This window comes from Armigeres subalbatus, chromosome 1 (assembly GCF_024139115.2).
Source record: "Armigeres subalbatus isolate Guangzhou_Male chromosome 1, GZ_Asu_2, whole genome shotgun sequence".
Classification (NCBI taxonomy): domain Eukaryota; kingdom Metazoa; phylum Arthropoda; class Insecta; order Diptera; family Culicidae; genus Armigeres; species Armigeres subalbatus.
Window position 1 is genome coordinate 151,696,616 of NC_085139.1, and position 20,484 is coordinate 151,717,099.

The 20,484-nt window shown below is 38.7% G+C and overlaps 1 protein-coding gene across 4 annotated transcripts in view; it reads right to left on the reverse strand.

Annotated features, from left to right (window-relative positions):
- LOC134205281 (integrator complex subunit 7) overlaps positions 1–20,484 on the reverse strand; it is a 183,115-nt gene that overhangs the window by 67,732 nt on the left and 94,899 nt on the right. For 3 of the 4 annotated variants that reach the window (XM_062680401.1, XM_062680400.1, XM_062680403.1), the window contains exons 2-12: positions 15,798–15,894; positions 15,591–15,720; positions 13,835–14,119; positions 13,195–13,767; positions 12,927–13,135; positions 7,845–8,181; positions 7,495–7,750; positions 6,839–7,137; positions 3,034–3,410; positions 678–784; positions 420–619 (exon numbers count right to left, since the gene is read on the reverse strand). In XM_062680401.1, coding sequence (XP_062536385.1) covers positions 420–619; positions 678–784; positions 3,034–3,410; positions 6,839–7,137; positions 7,495–7,750; positions 7,845–8,181; positions 12,927–13,135; positions 13,195–13,767; positions 13,835–14,119; positions 15,591–15,720; positions 15,798–15,894 — 2,870 coding nt within the window. Of the gene's footprint in view, positions 1–419; positions 620–677; positions 785–3,033; positions 3,411–6,838; positions 7,138–7,494; positions 7,751–7,844; positions 8,182–12,926; positions 13,136–13,194; positions 13,768–13,834; positions 14,120–15,590; positions 15,721–15,797; positions 15,895–15,970; positions 16,020–20,484 lie in introns of those variants that run through there. The other variant, XM_062680402.1, reaches the window with a different exon arrangement.

Genomic DNA, 20,484 nt, shown 5'->3' on the forward strand with positions numbered 1-20,484 from the left:
TAAAAATGAATTTCTGTCTGTCTGAGCCGTATAGACTCGGAAACTACTGAACCGACCGGCGTGAAAATTTGTATGCAGAGATTTTTCGGGTCGGGGAAGGTTCTTAAGATGGTTCGAGACTCCTCCCCGCTTTGGAAAGGGGGGCTCCCATACAAATGAAATACCCATTTCTTCATAACTTGAGAATTAATCAAGCAAATGGAACCAAATTTGGCATGTGGAGATTTTGGAAGCGAAGATATGTTTTTGTGGTAGTTCGAAACCCCTCCCCCTTCTGGAGAGGGGGGCTTCCATACAAATGAAACAGAAATTTCTGCATAACTCGAGATCAATTTTGGGCGAAACGAAGTTCGTCGGGTCTGCTAGTAGTACATACAAATGAGAACGAGTGATAGACAGCTGAAAAAGGTATAACTTACCTCTTTGGCCCTGTAGCCCAAATAATACCATTTTGATCAATGACACACGCTTCCAATGTGACTTGCCATTGACCTCCAACCGAAACAGATGACCCAGGGTAAGGTTGTATGGTGTTTTGCAATGATAGTAAAAAGTTTCCGCTTAGGAAATCTCGATGTGGCTTGACAATTTGGGTTAACACGAGGTTGTCTGAACTAACCTAGATAGGAAAAATATCAAGTTAAAGTAAAAATAAAATAATGCGTCAAATAACCAACCTTCACATCATTCAATCTAGCCGTCATAAGCTGTGATGATAGAGTCAATTGAATGGAATCAATTGAACGGAACAGAGACGGTTTTTTGCCGTAATGTTGAATAACACCTGAAAGTAATTATGAAAACGTTATGGTAATGATGAGTTTTAATAATGTAAGTTTGAATCAAATAGAGGTACGCTTCTTTAAAACCCTAAAAAATTTACATCACATAACGCTGAATACACAACAGGCAAAACCGGGTTACATGTAAAGTCACTAGATATAAAGTCTGGCAAAGACACTGACATGTCACCAATAGAACTGTCATTTGTTGGATCCAATTGAACGTAGTATAAGAAAAGTCCAACCCCGTACTGCTTTACGTTTTTAATTAAATCTCTTCTAGAATTTTTGAGAAGAGTTTTAAAAAATTTCCGTATGCTTCCCCGTGCATTTTTTTTTCTAATATCATCCTTCGACTTCTTCTTCTTCATGCAACCTTTAATCGCCAATCCACACATACAAAATAATGCGTGTATGATGCATGACAAAGCGTTCTCGACTGAAAGTTCCGTTTTGATACACCATGTGGTGTCAGTGGGTCGATTCGGTATCGTAGAGAAAAATATAACGCGTCCCCATCACAGCATTTGGTTGCCTCACATCACATGCCGCCTATAAAAAATAGGCATATTTTCCGTTTATGTATCTAGTAGTCAAATTTGCATGAAATATCTATCAAGTGCACATAATTCAAATATATGCTTGGATTAGAAAGACAAGAAATCTATCTAGAGTTTGGGGATAAAATTGCCACATGTGCAGTGCACAGGTTGCACATGCGGACGCGACGCCTCTGGTTTGTATTGAATTTGAATGCGGTTTCCACGTTGAGCCATATGTGTATAGCATTCTCGTAAAGATCATATCTCGGGTACTTATTCAAAAGGACGTATGTGATTTTGTAAACAAAGATTCCAACGTCGATTTGTCCAATCTGATGGCTCTCCCACGCAAACCGACACCACTAACAGGTAGCCAAAGGCTTCCCCTACCTGTGTGTGGTGGTGGTTTGCGTGGGAGTACTATCAGATTGGACAAATCGACGTTTGAATCTTTGTTTACAAAATCACATACGTCCTTTTGAATAAGTACCCGAGATATAACTTTGACATGATAGAACTTGTAAATAAGCTCATATTGAGAGTGGCTCATATTTCCCCGTATGTTCGAGTTGCCCCTACGGAAATAACAGTAGAATCAAGTGCCAGTCTAAGGTATAATACATGATCGGGGTTGTGCCAAACCGCACCAAGCGGATTTTTGACTGACTTGTGATATTTTATTTCTACTTTTTTAGAGTGGATCATTCACCACCACAACCTTCTATTGTATTAAGTTAGTTATGGAAAAATATTAAACTACAAATATTTCATTCTTCAATGAGGCGCGGACAAAAACACCAAGGAACAAAAAATTCCTCATTTTTCAAAATATAAAAAAATGGTGGAATTTTGAAATTTTATTTTAATTCACTCTTCAACATGCATTAATGATTTTATTACTGATCAGAAACTTTTCCAATCCTGAACAATTGAAAATAAAAAATTGTTGAAAATATAGTCAAAGTACCATAATAAAACATAATTTTAAGAAAAAAAAAGTCAAAAGACAAATTCGAAAGAGCAGTAGGGTTGGACTATTGATTTCTTGTGCTAAAACCCTTTTTATGAATATAAGTGAGAGAAAATCTGCGGATAAGAATAACAAGAATCTCAACAAGGAAAGAACATTAATAAAATGTAATTTTAATTGTTTGCATAAATATGGTTGGCGTTGTGCATTGCTTCTAAAAAGGCGGGACTTATACAATAAAATAAATCCTGGCTAATTTGTAGGCTAGTTCACAGCTCGGACTCTCGGAGATTTCCGCCGGATAAGTCGGTTCGAAATTCTAATTTTCCACAACGGAATCCCATAGATCCCGTGCACACATGTGAAATTGGCCAACATTTTAATGCCTCCGGAATTTGAAAAGTCAGGGAGGCATTATAATTTGGCCAATTTCATCAGTGGATTGGATGGAACCGAGAACTTGATAGGGAAGTATATACTGAAAATCAGGTCACGCCTCAATGTCAACAAAATAAAGCGTAGGGACAGACATTCTAATTTCCAGATTAAGTTCATTTTTGATTTTTTTTATTTCTTGCGAAGTAGGTAATTCTATTTTTTTTTCAAATTCCGAAAGAAGCAGAACGAAATATTTATCCTAATTATTAATACAGTAGCACGAGTGTTCTACAGGAATATGATAATATTAGGGGTTGTCGCTTGTATGTTATACGCACATTAGGATAAAAACACAACTTACCTTCTACTTTGACGACTAGATTACTATTTGGTTGCACAAATATAGGCTCACCGGAGATGCGTGGTTGAGGGGTGAGCGCCAGCTTCACTGAAGTATTTTGTAAAACTTGAAAGAAGAATCTAGGGACACAAAGCGAAGATTTTATCACTATTTCAACCTGTTTAAGCAGCACGTCCATATGTTTGTTTGTAATCGATTTCGTTGACCCAATTTCATTCGGCAACGTTTGCAGCTGCTTGGACACTGTTTGGCAAATGTGGAGCAAATATTTTGTTTCCGGATATGTGCAGCTCGGAGGATGCTTGAACGTTTCAGTAGGTGTTGTAAAGGAAATTGTCTCAATTGATGACTGTAGTATAGAACATAAATATTGCAACCTACAAGAGAATAAGAATAACCACATGAATCGTAGTTTCAGTTTATTGAATTATTTTGTATTTTGAGTTTACTGCATAATTAGAAAAAAAAAAACAAAGTAATTCACCCAGTAGTTATACTGCTTTTCTCGCGATTAGCTAACACACCAACCTTATACAGTCTTCATCTTCTCCATCTTCTTCATTGGCATTACATCCCCCCACTGGGACATTTCCGCATCGCAGATAAGTGTTTATTAAGTACTTCCACAGTTATTAACTGCGAGCTTTCTAAGTCAAGTTACCATTTTCGCATTCGTATATCATGAGGCTAACACGATGATACTTTTATGCCCAGGGAAGTCGAGACAATTTCCAAACCGAAAATTGCCTAGTCCGGCACCGGGAATCGAACCCAGCCACCGTCAGCATGGTCTTGCTTTGTTGCCGCGAATCTTACCTTATATGGTACGATGCACTATTTTCCCCATAGCTTTTAAACGCAATGATGAATCGTAATTAAATGCAATAGTGATCAACTAGGAGGATTTTCCACCAAAGGTGTTGAAGTATGCGAGGGCCTTTCAAGCCATTTTCACACTTGTCGCAGCCTAGCGATAACTTTCGGATTCCGTTTCTTTCCCATCTGCTTTCACACCCACGCTGCTCGCTTCCTCTATACGAGCAGCATCGAGATTGATATGCCAATAAAATTGAATTCGAACTGATCACGGTCGTACTGCTTCTGTCTACCTAGTTTTTGTCTTATCTTTATCCGTATACCATTTGGCAGATTGCACTATGTTCGAAGGCTACCGAAGACTGTACGGGGCATTGCGACCTTCCAGTGCTGAGGTGATTCAGGCCGGGCTAAAAGGTGTTATGTACCTGATGTACCAAAAAGCTTTGAATCTAATGATTATGGACTGTTACTATTCCACACGTTCCTATACACAAACCTCGTAAATATGAACAGGCTGCCTAATTATTGTTCCATGGTTGGGTTTGCCAAGGTGTAACGAAAAGGCTATATGTTAACTCCAGAAAATAATTTCTGATAAGAGCTCTGCAGCTCTGCGGGGCCCTCCTTAGTCGTGCGGTAAGACGCGCGGCTACAAAGCAAGACCATGCTGAGGGTGGCTGGGTTCGATTCCCGGTGCCGGTCTAGACAATTTTCGGATTGGAAATTGTCTCGACTTCCCTGGGCATAAAAGTATCATCGTGTTAGCCTCATGATATACGAATGCAAAAATGGTAACTTGGCTTAGAAATCTCGCAGTTAATAACTTAATGCTTAATGAACACTAAGCTGCGAGGCGGCTCTGTCCCAGTGTGGGGATGTAATGCCAATAAGAAGAAGAAGAAGAAGGGCTGACTTTTATATACCAATCAACTCAACTCGATGAAATGAGATGATGTCTGTTTGTGTGTATGTATGTGCGTGTATATGTTCGTGTGTATGTATCTGTGCAAAAAAACTAACTCAATTTTAGGTACTAATCTTTAACCGATTAGTCGATGCTCGCATTCGACGGAGAATTCTATCCCATTGTTTCCTATTCAGTTTCCATTCGCCATTTAGGATAATAATTCTAATTCTATATACATAAAAATGAATTTCTGTCTGTCTGAACCTTATAGACTCCGAAACTACTGAACCGATTAGCGTGAAAATTTGTATGCAGAAGTTTTTTGGGCCTGGGAAGGCTCTTAAGATGGTTTGAGACCCCTCCCATACAAATGAAAAATAAATTTCTGCTTGATTCGAAAACTAAGCAGAGAATAAATCAATTTTAGGCGAAACGACCTTCGTCGGGTCTGCTATTGCCTGATTTTCTCAAAATTGCACGCGGCGTACCCTTCAGGAAAGGTACCGCCGTGCTTTCTGCATCCCGTTTACTTGATTCTTATGGGTGAATGGCATTGCGGTGTATCGTTTGGCGCGGCCGTACCTTTCGACAGTCATTCGCCGCGTGAAGTTTTGTGCAAGTACCCATTTAGGAACATTACAAACGCCGCGCAGTGTATCATACCCAGAAAATCTGACAATAGTATCATGATAATGAGTAACTTGATGCCAATCCCCAAACTACATTTTCTATCTAATATATGACATGATAATTTTCTTAATATATGGCGTAATCTAAAAGTGGTTAAAAAAAATTGCCTAATCTAAATGGCGTTGCATGATGTGCACATTAATAAAATCCAACAGTGAATTATCGTCTAATATATTACTGACGCTGACGGTTTATTGTATCCCAAAATAATAAACTGTATTATGCAGTAGGCTCAAAATAAAGGGTTAACAAATTGCATCACTTAGAACTACTCGCCAAAAATAAGTCTATCAATCGATTATCATGAAATTTTAAGGGACTGAAATACAATTTGTTAGCTTGGCTACGTATAACTGTTTTAATTCCTTAATACATTCAAATGCCTAAACTTTTATGGTTTTTGTTCAATGAAAAATAACCAAAAAAAACATATCGTTGTTTTTCATTCAAAAACCAGACTGAAACGTCAATCGAAAAGCAAGTCCTGACCCGACATTTTTCTGCTTTCAATCTTTCCCAACAAACAAATTAACATATTTTTTAAACTTAATTAACGTGTTTTTCAATTTAAAAATAAAGGTGCAACACTAAAACAAATTTGTATTATCTCAGACGATTATTTGACTTATTTTAGGTCTTTAGAGGTCTTTAGTGTTGAACTAAATCTAGAATAAAAAAACACGTTAATAAAGTAAAAAAAAATATTTAGGTCGATTTTGCCAAATAACCTATATTTTTGACGCCTTTATTACAAAAATCAAAAACAAAAAATCAATAAAGTGCTGCAGTGTGAACCGACCTAAACAGTAAGAATGATGCTCTCACAGAATGTGGTTAATATCAGTCCAAGTCCAGATTTCAGCACTGTTTTTATTTTGGTTTTTTACTATCGAAGCGACAAAACAGATGGGTTTTTTTGGATAACTGACTTTAAATTTGCCAAAGTATAACAGTTAGTGTTATTAGCCAATAAATAATGTTACCGTGCGAAGCCAATTTAGCATTTTTTGTTCCATAAAGCAAAATTGTAGATGCCTCCGAAGCTCGTGTTTTCATTCTAGCCCAGTATATCTGGATCGACCGCAGCTTCGGTGATTTCGGGCTCCTCATCGGAACAAAACTGCATAACTAGCATCTTTTCATTAGATGAAGATTGTTGAGGCCAGTGCACCAGATAATCTCGCGCACTTCCTGTCCCGTCGCACTTCCTGTATTTTTCAAACTACTGGAAATTTCGCAATGAAACTCACGCAGGATAAATTACACTTGCTGAAGCCGTCTTACATGATATTAATCAACCCAAAAGGCGATATCGACATTTAAAAATAATGCAATTTGATTCCCCTTTGGTTCTCAATATTTAGGCAAACTTTTAAATTATCTACATACGTATTAAGGTACTCCAGAGTACAGGGGTCTGCATCGAACGAACTTTTGTACAGCTTGGCGTAAGCTTCCTCGCATGATTTGAGGATCTTGATGTCTTTCCGCAAATGATTAGTCACATGACCAAATTTTTGTAGCGGATCCCTCAAATTTTGCGCCAATGTGCTGGAAATCGCCGATGGTGGTGTTATGCATAAGGTGTTCCTCGAAACAACGATACTATGCAACACTTGCAGAAACTGGCAACGTAGATTCACAACTTCAGACTGGAACGTCATAGGATGCTGAGGAGACGATGTTGCCTATAGTAAACACAAAAAGATAGAATAAATAAAAGTTTCAAATTTTTAAATAATTTCATATCAAGTATTTAATATATTCTGATAATCTCTAACCGGTAAAATGGCGAATGTCGCAAGAAAAAGGTTTTCTTTGTCGACTACTCCTTTTTCAAATAGAAGTAACAAGTTGAAGATTTGTTTATGATCTCATCATAATACACTTTTTCATTATTCGCTATCGCTCTGAAGTGGCAAAGACCAATCAAATCCTCGACTGTTCATTTCTATTTGAAAATAGGGGAAGTCAACGAAGAGTTCTTTCTCTTCTGAAAGTTACCCGAAGAACAGGAACCGAAATAAAATAGTTTTGAAAAATACCTTCAGTGTCGATAACGCCATACAATACAAGTTGATAGCCCTGTCAAGACGATCGAGCAGAGAAAGTTGCGGAACATCAATCTGGACATTTTCCGGAAAAGTTTGTATCAATTGCTCATAGAGCAATCCATGGTTTAAGACACATTCAGCTTTTGAAATTTGGCTCATTGCTATCAAATAGAAGTTAAGCTTTTCATGTGACACGTGCTTTGATAGTTTCAGATAAATGATCGCTGCGAGGAAGTGTTGTCCATATCTACAATGTGTGAAAACTTGTTATTTATTTGTATTGATTATATTTGTATTTTTATATTTGTCTAGTTATGCAATCAAACAATATCTGAACATACCTTGAGGCTGATCGGGCAATCCGATACTGGGTCCAATAGTTGCAAATTCTTAACAAATTGTTGAATGCTTTCATAAGTCGATACGGCATAAACGATCCTAATACCGCCTGCAGGCAGATGGACGCCAGCAGTTCAACAATGGTAGTTTCGTACCGATCTAGCGTTGACAATTCGGTGTATGATTCCAGTTTCTTCAGAATAGGCAATAAAATGGCTTGGAAAGGGTGCTTCGAATTGCTGACATTTTGCGGCTGGCTTGCTTCATAGTTGGTGGTAAAATTGGAACAAATTGCACCAAGCGCTTCGCATATAAGTTTAAGATGACAGGCCGAATAAGCTGGAATTAAAGGAAAATCCAGTGGCTATAAACATATATACCATCAAACAATTACCAACACAAACATTCTTTTTAGATTCTTTAAAGACAACATTTTAGTGTCTACAGCTATTATAGAGATAGTTAAAAAAAAACCAGTATGAGGTAGCGAAGTAAAGTCCAATATAAGAACTAAAATATTGATTTGTACCTGCTTCGGCCATGTCTAACTGGGTGCTTCTTTTAATGCTGAGTACTTTTTTACGGAATAAGATCTTTACTCTAGTTCTTACTATTATTGTTAATATTGATAAGCGGTGGTATGGAACTACAATTTTTCTTTCAGGGCCAATTTCTGCACCTCCACTTATCTCTTAGTCGGTGCTTACGCATACGCACACATGATTCAGAGACTAAGCGGGGGTGAAGAAATCGGCCATTAGTTGACCTATCTATTTTTTATTTGATTTTTTTATAGTGCAGGTCAATGGAGTAAATTATAACAACGCAATTCAATCAACTTTAGGTTGATTTTAGAGCTAATGACTTGAATTTTTAAGCTGCAAACAGTACTATCTTAATAAAGAATTAAGTACCTACATACGATTGCAGCTCAGTATAAAGGTTTGATTCCGAACATGCCAAATGCAATGAACTCAGATCTTTGAACAAAAACGAATCCGGATCTCATAATAAGAAACAAAAATATGTTTAAACTTTAGTACCGATACATACTTAAAAACATTATTAAAAACATTATTATGTTGAACCCCAAGCTTATTGAAGGGCACGCACACACGAGTCGGAATAAGTACAAGAATGGAGTACAAATCTGGGCTCTGTATCTTCCCATCTACATTGACCGCATCGAGAGAATAAAGAAATGCTTCATAAATAACGCTTTGCGCCGCTCACCATGGAACGATCCAGCCAACCTTTCTCTTCACCAAACTCGTTGTGCATTGATTGGCTTGCGACCTTAGACAGACCGTCGAGCAATGCTTCAATATTACTTATTCAGTCTACGGCCGGAATGGGGCCTGTGCAGTACATAACAGTCGTCTCCATTCAGTTCGATCCAAGGCTGTACGTCGCCAGCCACGCAGTTCGCGGAGGATCCGCAAATCGTCTTCCACCTGATTGATCCACCGTGTGATTGCAATCGAGAACCATTTTCACCGAGTTATTGTCCGACATTCTGGCTACGTGCCCGGGCCACCGAAGTCTTTCGATTTTTTGCGGTGTGAGTGTGAACGATGGATGGTTCTCCTAACAGCTGTTGAAACTCGTGGTTCATTCGCCTCTTCATTGTACCGTCTTCAATCTGCATCCCGCTGTAGATAGTACGCAACACTTTCCTTTTGAAACTTTCAAGTGCACGTTGGTCCTCCACGAGCATTGTTCAGGTCTCGTGTCCATAGAGGACCATGGAGAGCGTTTTGTAGATAGTCAGTTTGGTACGGCGACAAACTATTCGATCGGAGCGTTTTGCGGAGTTTAAACTAGGGGAACAGACCGAATTTTATGAAATTTGGCTACAATATTCTTTGATATGCAAAGAATGTTTGGACCAAATTTGAGCATAATCGGTCATAAAAAACCCCCCTGCCAATAATAGAACAAAACCTGCCAAAGCCGTCATTACCCCTATGTACGATTTCCTGCCATGATGCGCCTCCGAATTTTCTCTGATGGTATCGTTATCGGAGGTCACCAGTGAGACCAAGAAGTACACGAATTGTTCAACCACCTGGATTTCGTCACAACCGCGACAAACTCGAAGTTGGTGGCTTACATTGTCCTCTACCTATCGTGTACTTCGTCTTCGAAGAGCAAGGCTTCAAATGATGTTTTTTTTGACGTCATACCGTGCAACATCGACTGTTGTTACATCCTGGAAAATGTTCGATTTCACAGTCTCGTCAACTCGTAAATCGCCAACTGCTATGGATCCATGGGCACCAGGTCGATTAGCTGACATCGTGTTATCTAGTCGGTTAAGTGCATTCGATTGTTCCACGGTAAGTGCCGAAGAGCGAAACAGATGAATTGTTTTGAACTCGAATCACTTGGGTCGTATGGTACGGCAAATAGGGATAGCATATTCTAAAATACTCCTCACAAATGCACAGTAAAGAACTTGTGTAAGCATAAACATCGATGAAATGACTTCGTCGTTATTGCGGAATGTAGTATTAGAGTCCTTGTAACGCCTTAGTCACGAATTGACAAGCCACGCTTTAGTTCAGCATCGGCAAAAGCATAGCTATACCTTATAAGGGATTTGATTCGGTAGAAAGCGATTACCTGTCGCAACATTCACGCTCGTTCCGTTCTCATCGCACCAACGGCAGAGTACGTTAATATCAGTTTGTAGAGCAATACAATCCAGCAAAAAGTGAATTGCCCTGAAAATTTTGAAATCGTCAGCGTACAGGAGCTTCGCACGGGTAACGTACTTGGTCAAGGAATTAATACAGGATATAAAAGTAAAGCATTCCTGTAAGTCAGATATGCCAATCCCCAATCTACTATCCAATCAGGGAACCCAAGTGGCATAACTTTGTAACGGCATGTTGATAAGGTACGGTATCAAAAACTTCCGAGAAACCCACTTATATAGAGTCCACCTATCCACCACGCCGTTGTCCATAGTCCAGGGAACATTTTTTCACTTAACGATCGGTTGAAAAGTAGTGTTAGTGGAGCCGCTAGTGAAAGGTGTTAGGCCATCAAATCCGGCACCTTTAAAGCATCTAAATCGCGACATCCGCATAGAACAAATGGCAACCAGGAGGTAGAACTCGGGAGAGTTCGTTGATAAACAGCGTAAGCAAGAGAGGTCTCAGATTACTTCCTTGTATTGTATTGGAGAAGTATTCAGACTTCGAAGATACGATTTTCACAGGAAACAAACGATTTGTCAGATATCACTTAAACCAGTAACCCAGACGGCGAGAAACGCGAGAATCCGTACTGTGGCAACGGTTTGGCCCTACTTTGTTTTAGCATACGCAGATGACAGTTTGACTTCGGGCGACACAGGGGCACGTACTCCGCAATTATATGACAATTCGGCGACTGAAATAATTAACAACATCCGGAGGTGAGCCAGCCAAGGGCTGAAAGCCTTCTTAATAAAGATACAAAAAAAATTAAAAACATCATCTACAGATGTCAAGGTCGATGGATGGCCAGTTAAGTTAATACATGAGATAGCATCACGAATACTATCATAATCAGTTCTGCGTCAGGAGCATTGTCGTCCGGAATATTGACGAGTATGTCCAGTGCGGGATGATCAGCATCCGGAGCGATAAAAGGTTCGATAGCTTCGGAAAAAGTTCAAGTGGATTTAGCTGCATCGTAGGCGAAGACCTAATCTTGAAACCGATCTTTCTATTGAGAACTCTATTGAGTTGAGTTAAGGTGATTATAACACAATGCAAGGCATCGGCCATCTTGGTAATCACGTGCATTTAATAGTTTCAAGAGCACGAGTTGGAAGAACCGTTTGCTTCTTCTTCTTCTTCTTATTAGCGTTACATCCCCACACTGGCACAGAGCCGCCTAACAGCTTAGTGTTTATTAAGCACTTCCACAGTTATTAACTGTGAGGTTTCTAAACCAGGTTACCATTTTTGCATTCGTATATCATGAGGCTAGCACGATGATACTTTTATGCCCAAGGAAGGTCGAGACAATTTCCAATCTGAAAATCGCCTAGACCGGCACCGGGAATCGAACCCAGCCACCCTCAACATGGTCTTGCTTTTGGAGGGCCGATTGCTTACTTCTGCTGAACAATCGACTTCCAATACAGCACTGAACGAAAATTAAAAACACCAGATTTGGGCTTCTTGAAATTTGAGTAAAAAAACATGTGGTGAATTTGTAGAAAAACTATCAACCAAGCCAGACCTAATGGAGAACAAAACAGTTTGAGGGTTCACAGGCAGAAACTTTTCTTCAGATGCAACCAAGCTTGGTTGATTATAGTCTCTTAGGCCCAATTTCTTCACCTCCGCTTAACTCTTAAGCGGTGCTTACCCATACGATTAAACCTGGTTTGAGCACTAAGCGGAGGTGAAGAAATCGGCCCTTAGGGCCGATTTCTTCACGTCCGCTTAGTGCTTAAACCCGGTTTAAACGTATGGGTAAGCACCGCTTAAGAGTTAAGCGGAGGTGAAGAAAACGGCCCTTAGTTGCAAGACGAAGTCATTGAAGTCTAGGTTGGAACAAACAGATCTAACAGAGTTAGGAGATCCGGAAGCAATCGCGATATGTACGCCGGTCTGGAGGACGATATATTACTCCTAAACGGTTAGAAAAATTAATTTTAGGTACTTTTTTTTCTCTTGCATCTCCCTCCCTCTTCCCTTTGTTGTCATAAAATGAAGAGCAAAACCACTCAACAAGGGCATTAAAGTGTGGGAACCCAACATTGAGTAATCTCATGTTTACAAAAGTTGAGTAAAATTTATCTAACTTTTGGTTAGTTTCTATTCAAAATTAAATATATTTTACTAAATATTAGGTGAATTTTACTTAATTTCAAGGAAAAATTAATTAATTTTGGGTTCCCACACTGAACCCCCGATTTGAGTTGAAAGAACCTAATATTAGGTACTTTTTATCTAACCGTGTGTGCTAAATAATCGACCTGTCCTAGAAATTCCCATCCATAACTGCTCCCATGCTGTGCTTGTCAAAATAGAACTAGGAATAAAATTTGCCTACAAGTAAAAACATTTATACATATTTACCTGAATTTTCGACGAGAAGTTCAGCAATGGTTTCCGCAAAATTCTCGCCAAACGTCTGATTCACTTTCGAAAGCTGAATGCCGCATCTTAGATAAATACGAAAGTCCTTCAAAGGAGCTTTGTTGTGCAACGCCGAATGAATCAAGTATTCCAAGTTCATGTTAAGGTGCTCTATAAAACAAGTAGGTGGAGCGATGTTTTCCGTGCAGCTACAAATGCGTAATAATGATAAGAGATTTAAGTTGGAAATAGATTGGTTTTAGCTTACCAATATGACACCAATTTTGTTAAAATGGTTAGGGCTTTTCCACCAACGTTGTGCTCCAACAACAAACAACTTTTGCACATTTCTAATATTTGATTGCGCTCTTCGTTTAGCATTGTGTGGCAAGTTGCTGGGCAGCCAGTAAGTGTTATGACTACATTTAGTGCCATATTAGTGTAACTACATTGCATAGTTAAGGTCAACAGTTTATTGATGGCACTTTTAGGCCATAGATAAGCTCCTTTTCCAGCTAACTTGTTTAATGACTGCAGAACCGCTTGTTGTACCTTCTTGCGTGGATCTTTCAGATAAACTAAAAGTAGATCCACTTGATCAGGAATATCGACAGATGTTGCATAAGATAGATGCGACAAAGATTGTATAATAGCGATTACAAAATGTTCCGAAGGATACTTTGGTAGTAAATTGTGGCATAGGGTCCTCACGAGCGCTGCCGTGTTGGCATCATGGTGCATGTGACGCAGCACTGGTATTAATAATATCTTCATACTAACAGGAGTCTGCAGAGATTCAATCATAGATGCTACTTTCGAGCACATTCCAATGGCGAACGACCTATGAATAAAGGGAAATTATTTATTTAAAAAAACTATACATCAGAAATAACACTACTAATATTTACTTAGATTGGGCGGCAAATTGCACACTTGCATAGATGGCAGCTTCAACTTCAACGGTATCGTGGCTGTCCAGAGCGTTGCGTATGGCATGATGAACCTGTTGCTTTTCGGGAATAACACATGCCACTGCTCCGAGGGTTCTTAATGTGAGTGCCCGAGCCACAGGATCATTGGAATGGATTACCATAAATATGCGTTTGACGAACTCGTCGACATTCAATATTTTCTCCAGATGTTTTTCGCTCTGTTGGCAAACTCGCAATACCCATAACCGGGATAAATTGGAACTATAAATATGAAAAAGTAATGGACAAAAAAGATATCCAAAATTCAAAAATAATATAACTGATATTAGGGAAAAAAAATTAACGGTAACAAAGGCACTATCTTGAAAAGTGTACTAATCCTACATTCAAAATGTAAATTGTATGACATGCTGCAATTCATAACTAAATTAAAAATATTCATCAAAATGGCATGTTATAATTAACTAACGCTTCCTTGACCCGATAATAAGTGCGAACTAACCGGTTATTGTTCCCAATAAAAATTACAATTACAATTACAACTATTTCGAATCCTACTTCTGAAAAAAGAGGTCGATTCTCGGTCTGGTCTAGGATGTTTTCGGGTGGGAAACATTCTCGACACCCTGAGCATAGTGTATCCATTGTACTTGCCACACAAGATACATATACATGCAATGGCGGGCAATAGAAAAGCGTTCAATTAATAACTGAGGAAATACTAATAGAGTACTACGTTGGAAAGCAGGCCAAGTTCCAGTTGGAATGTAGAGCCATTGAAGAAAAAGAAGAAGGGACATGGGATTTACATTTCAATCTCAATCAATCTACAGTACACAGTACAAGAGTTCTAGAATTTTGAATAATCAATTACGTCCGAGAACATCTCTGCACTTATCACAGCTTCTACGGCAAAGGCTTTTTACCTCGATGATAGCCGCACACCTCGAGAAAATTTTCCGCGGAATTTCGGTCCCTATATATTTTGAACGGGGCCAATTTTTAATTTCGCCACTTTGAAAATACACGGGAACAAATCCGTGAACAAGATTTTCAAGGTGTAAGGCTACCTCTAGCGGATTGCCTATGTAATAGAATTGTTGAAATTTGCTTTTTGTTCATTTCGAGTTCTAACAATTACTGCTAAAATTGCCATATTAAAGGTGTAGGAAACGGTATGGAGTCCAATCTAGCGAATGCTAAACATAAAATCATTAGGATTACGAACAATCTATTGATGTACACCATGAATAAATAAATAAAATAAATATGAAAAATATATGGTAAAATACAAAGTAGGAGGAATGGAACGGGCCTAGGATTGAACCCATGACCGTCTGCGAACGTAACAGTAACTGCTCACAAACCGAACTATTTAAAACATAATTTATACCTAATAGTTTTCTGGCTTAACCTTTTAAAAGGTCCTAAGTAACATTTTTTCATGATTTGATTTGAGTACTGCAATCAAAAGCTCTCATATTGGTCTATAAGGGCACTGCACGGAAACATCGCTTTCTCTTTCGTTCCTCATATATTTTGACGTTTACTGGACTTGTTGTTTTCTAATTTCTTTGCAGCGAGAAAGAGACAAAGCAGTCCGTGCAGTGCCCTATTCAAATTAAATCACGAAAAAAATGTTACTTAGGTCCTTTTGAACAGCGAGTTTTTTTTGTGTATGAATTGAAATTTGATATGCATTAATGTAATTGTAATAATGATGATTTCTTACCCTATACGAAAGAACTCTGCAAGTTTCAAAAACGAAGAATTTATCAAAATGGGAAACGGATACTTTTCAAAAAGTTTTGGAAATCGGATGATCGCTTCGCATTGCTCACCGGTTTTAGTTGATCTTAAACCTGTGAATAAAGCAGAACATATTTAGGCCAATTACCTTAGCGGTGTTTACTTTGTTTATACGGAATAATGCGCTTACCTTTATCTAGTTCTATCAACACAGAATTCGCATCCTGATCCGTTTCGTTCAGAAAATTCTCATTGAATATATTTGTCCGCATTCCCATCATTTTGATCTGGAATTTGTGTGTTGGCAATAATAAATAAAATCCGTTAAGTTCAAGATATTTCAATATTTGAAACGTTTTTAACTTGAGTTAAGAGCAGAACGACCAGAACGACAATAGAGTATAAGAAAAATTTAAGAGCTGTCATTCACACACACACTGCTGTGCATGCACTGATGATGATTATCAACACGAACAACACGGAAATTTTCGTTTACCCATGGTCCAATGCACCGAGTTCATCATTGACGTTTGAGCGGTGCGCTGTTTACTTAGAATGAATACTTTTTCATTCATCGAGTTCATGCCAGTGTTCATTTTTAGTAAACAGCGCCCGTCTCAAACGTCATTGTGTTCATTCGGTGCATTGGACCATTAAAGGCTGATTTAAAGATCTCAGATTAAATTGGGAGTACCCATTAAAAGTGTTTCATTTACCCATTTTTCATATAAGTACCAAGTTGTCAAAAAATGGGTATTTTTTCTGAAACAAATAAAGGGTACTTTAACCCCAATGAAGATTATATGTTCTCGTTTTGAAAATGGGTAAACTACCCCCAATAAAACAAAACTGAAATCGTCGTCATTTTTCATGCACGTTCCTGTACACACAAAAAAAAAATCGTTGGTAAAATTAAAAAAACGTTGGTAAAGTTAAGAAAATTCGTTAGTGATTTTCAGTAGAAAGTATACGACTGTTAAATCTACAAGTGGAAGAATGTCACATCGGTAACAACTGTGACAGTAGTTGACTTTTCGAAATGACATTTTCCTCTCAAAACTAAATGTGTATTTTACTTTCGAATTTACAGTTTAGCTATCAAAACAACAAGTTATGAGCGCTCAATTTAAGTATAGTATGTCAGAATGAAATTTTTATTCAAAATAAAAATTCTGTTTCATTTATTATTTTTATTCAAGAATACTATACTATATTTATATACAATACAATACAATACAATAAGAAAAAACAATTTACAAATAATAATACATATAAAATAATCCAAACCAAACGTAAACAACGAAACTGATCGCAAACCTTTGCACTCCCAACTTAAACACACTGCATCCACCACCTTCTCGATAAACTCCGGATCCCCCACCATTGGCGGCCGTTTCACGACCTCCTCCCCTTCATCCCGCCTCTGAATCACGCTCATATCCAACCCGTACATCAACGTCATCTGCAGCGCCAGCTTCATATTGATCACTCCACCGCTCGATACCGTCGACTTGTACTTGGCCAAGTATCGGATCAATTTCACTGTTGTTCCCTGTGGAAGCCCGCACTGTGTCGCTCAGTTAAACAAAAACGTTGCCAACAGCACCCGAATCTCCTCGAACAAATCCAGCACCTGGCGATGATGCTTCGGCGGATCCAGCGCCCGATTCGTCGTCAGATCGTCCACAAACCCATCCGTGTACGCTGTTATCAGCTGTGTAATCTCGTGCGGCGCATCAGTGCACCAACTTACACCCGCCCGGGACTGGAACAGCTCCTTCAAGGTCGCAATCAGCGACTTTCTCCCATCGTAGTAAAGCAGTACTGCCACCAAGCCCCGCGGTAGCTCCGGATGATTCGGCATCTGCTGCTGCGTTGTGCAAAGCAATTCCGTTCAAATCGTATATAATCACACTCTCGTCCACCAGGTCTTTTGACAGAATAGTGTGCACAGACTCAGGTAGCGTTATTCCGTCCGTAGTCGCGACCCGGCATTCTTCGGCCGATTTCGCGGCAGGGTGGTGCAATTCTGCTTAATCTAGCGCATCAAGACTGGCCACATTTTGTTCCTGCTGTTGCCCAGCGCTACTGCCGGACGCCGACAGGAACGACTCGATACTATTGATGAGGTGCTGGAACGGGGTCCACGTATCGTCCGGAGTGGCTGAAATGGAATGTAACAACCATGAACTGTTACTCTACATAATGGGTTAGAAATTTCGGCGCGGAAATTCCGGCAAAATACCACAACAATCTACAAACCTTCAGTCAATAAATCCGAGTAAATCACTGAATAAATATTATAATTAAATATACGGTTCCGTAAACAGTCCTTTGGCAGTTTGCTCTTCACTTTTCAGCAGAATGGTTTTGTCGGTTTTGTTGTTGTCATGGTTGCCAGAAAGAATAAACATGAAAGTAACTTTGATTATTTTACTAATTTCGTTTTGATTGTTTTCACTGTGAAAACAACAATTTTACACTGGGATAAAAACAATCAAATCAAACATTTTACATTCAATTCAAATATTATAGCACTCAAAAATACCAAGATTCGCTTACTCTTGAAATGAAATGTAGAAAATGTAGAAATCCCAACTTTTTTTTGCTCTGTGTACTTGGCAGAGCTTTTTTTTTGGTTTTGCACAAATTTCATTGCAGTTGAAACATTGTGCTTTGTTGCGCGTGATATTAAGCTTAGTATGCAGTTCTCAAGGAAAATGCTCAAGGAAAATTTGATCAAATTACCAAAGTAATTTTGACAATTTGTAAATAAAATCATAAAAGTAGGCGAATGAATAATATTTGCATTCATTCGTCAGTCGATTTGGCAAAAATGTCATCATGCAGGTAAGTAATTTCAAATACTAGCACTTTTATTTGTTTTAAATACCTATTCTATTGTAGGAACATTAGGTTTTGTAGCCTGGCCTGGCAAGGCTTTTTAATAGCTATGTGAGCAAATAGCCAATGCATCATCTCCGTGGAGGAACACTTGTTTTCAGTGTTATGAAAGCTCAGGGAAATTTCAGTTATTCTGTTTTTCACGAATAGTAGATACCAAATATTTTCCAGGTACACCAGCTGGCCAATTAAAAATGGACTTGGAAATCTGGTTCTACTGATAGCACGTGGACGACCAATATCATCACATGTCAAGTTCTTGCCAACCGAAAATCCCGACACACTTCAGGACAGTAATGGACGGAGATTCCCAAGTAGTTCGACTTGGAGTAACAAGCCATGCAACGAAACTACAGGAAAAATATCGAATGAAACGTGAAAACCCTCACACAACTCATTTACGGCACTTACCGCTCTTCTGGGGTGCGGTAAAATGACGGCTTGTAGGAGCCCTTTGAAGCTGGCACGTGGGGTCAGGAGCGTGGCAAAGACGGAATGGGCGCCGCCACACCGTGCGGGAACAAAAAAAAACTGCCAAATAAAAAGCCGGCTTATAGAATTGTGTGAGTTTGATATGGGGTAGCGATCTAAATTATTATATTTTGTTTAATTTCGTATCACACACCGCACAGGACCGCAAAGATGGCTAATTAATTGCAATTGCCCCAGCCGCCTATCAGGAGGGAAAATTCTTAAAACTAGTACTGTAACACTGGTTCTAAACAATTCCCACATATTTATATCTCGCCAAACACACAGCAAAACTAACCATAAATGCCAACGCATGGTTTGTAATAAAAATACCGAACCGTAAAGTACCAAGGTTTGACCATCCATATCTCAGCCGTTTTTTCAACAGAAGAATCTGTGGTTATATATCAAAAATCGGCTACTGAAGGCAAATCCATTGCATAATTTTCGCAGTCTGTTTGTGGTCATCCAGCATGTGGCATTCCAGTCGTACCACACTGCATGTATGCAACATGATATGGAGTAGAAGAAATGTTTGGATGAGTATCATACATTTTATTCATGCAAATCTAATGACTATTTTGTGATTTTAAAGAATATTGAAGAAATTCGGAAAAGTTTCCCCGGTATGTCGATTTTAGAAGTTCAATGTGAAGATCGTGACGAAGAGAGGCGATGCGATGGTTTGAATATCGCACATTTTCGCGTGGATTACTCTATGATTTCTCTTTTAGCTGAACAGAACAATTATTGAAAAATAAACAAAATAATAGCAAACATCCGCCAAAAAGTATAAAACAAACTTTTATGGTGTTTGATGTTGTGGAACCGTAATATAAAAGTAGTCATCATATTGTTAGTTACAGAATCAGTAATCTTATAAATATTTAAAAATATTAGTCTATTCTATTAGTCAAAATTAGTTTAATTAGTAAGAAATAGTCTATTTACGTTGAAAAATCTAAAGCAATGTTCAAATACTGAGGATAACCAATCAGGTTCCAGGAGCCATGATAGCCTCAGTTGATCCAGGAGTTTATCCTAAAGATGTTCCTCTTGTAATTGCTCCGAATAATCGTCCTAAAGTTCTTCCAAGAATTCCTCTTGCAGTTCCTTGAGAAATTCATCCTGTAGTTGCATGAAAAAATTCCTCCTGGAATTAGACCAGAAATCTCTCAAGAAATTCCACCAGAAGTTCCTCCTGAAACTTCCACAGGACTTCCTCCAGGGACTAGACCTGAATTCCTCTGGGATTTTTTTCGTCAGGAATTCCTCTTGAAGTTTCTCCAGGAATTACTCGATTAATTTCTCCTGTAGTTCCTCCAAATGTTTCTCTTGGGGTTCCTCCCCATAATTTTCTTCTGGATATTCTCCAAAAATTTCACCTAGAATTAGCCCAGAAGATTCTACCGAAGCACCTCCAAAAAAATTCCTTATATGTTATAGAGATGTTCAGCCCTATGCTGACTCATCTTTCATGTATGTATGTATGTAGTTATCCA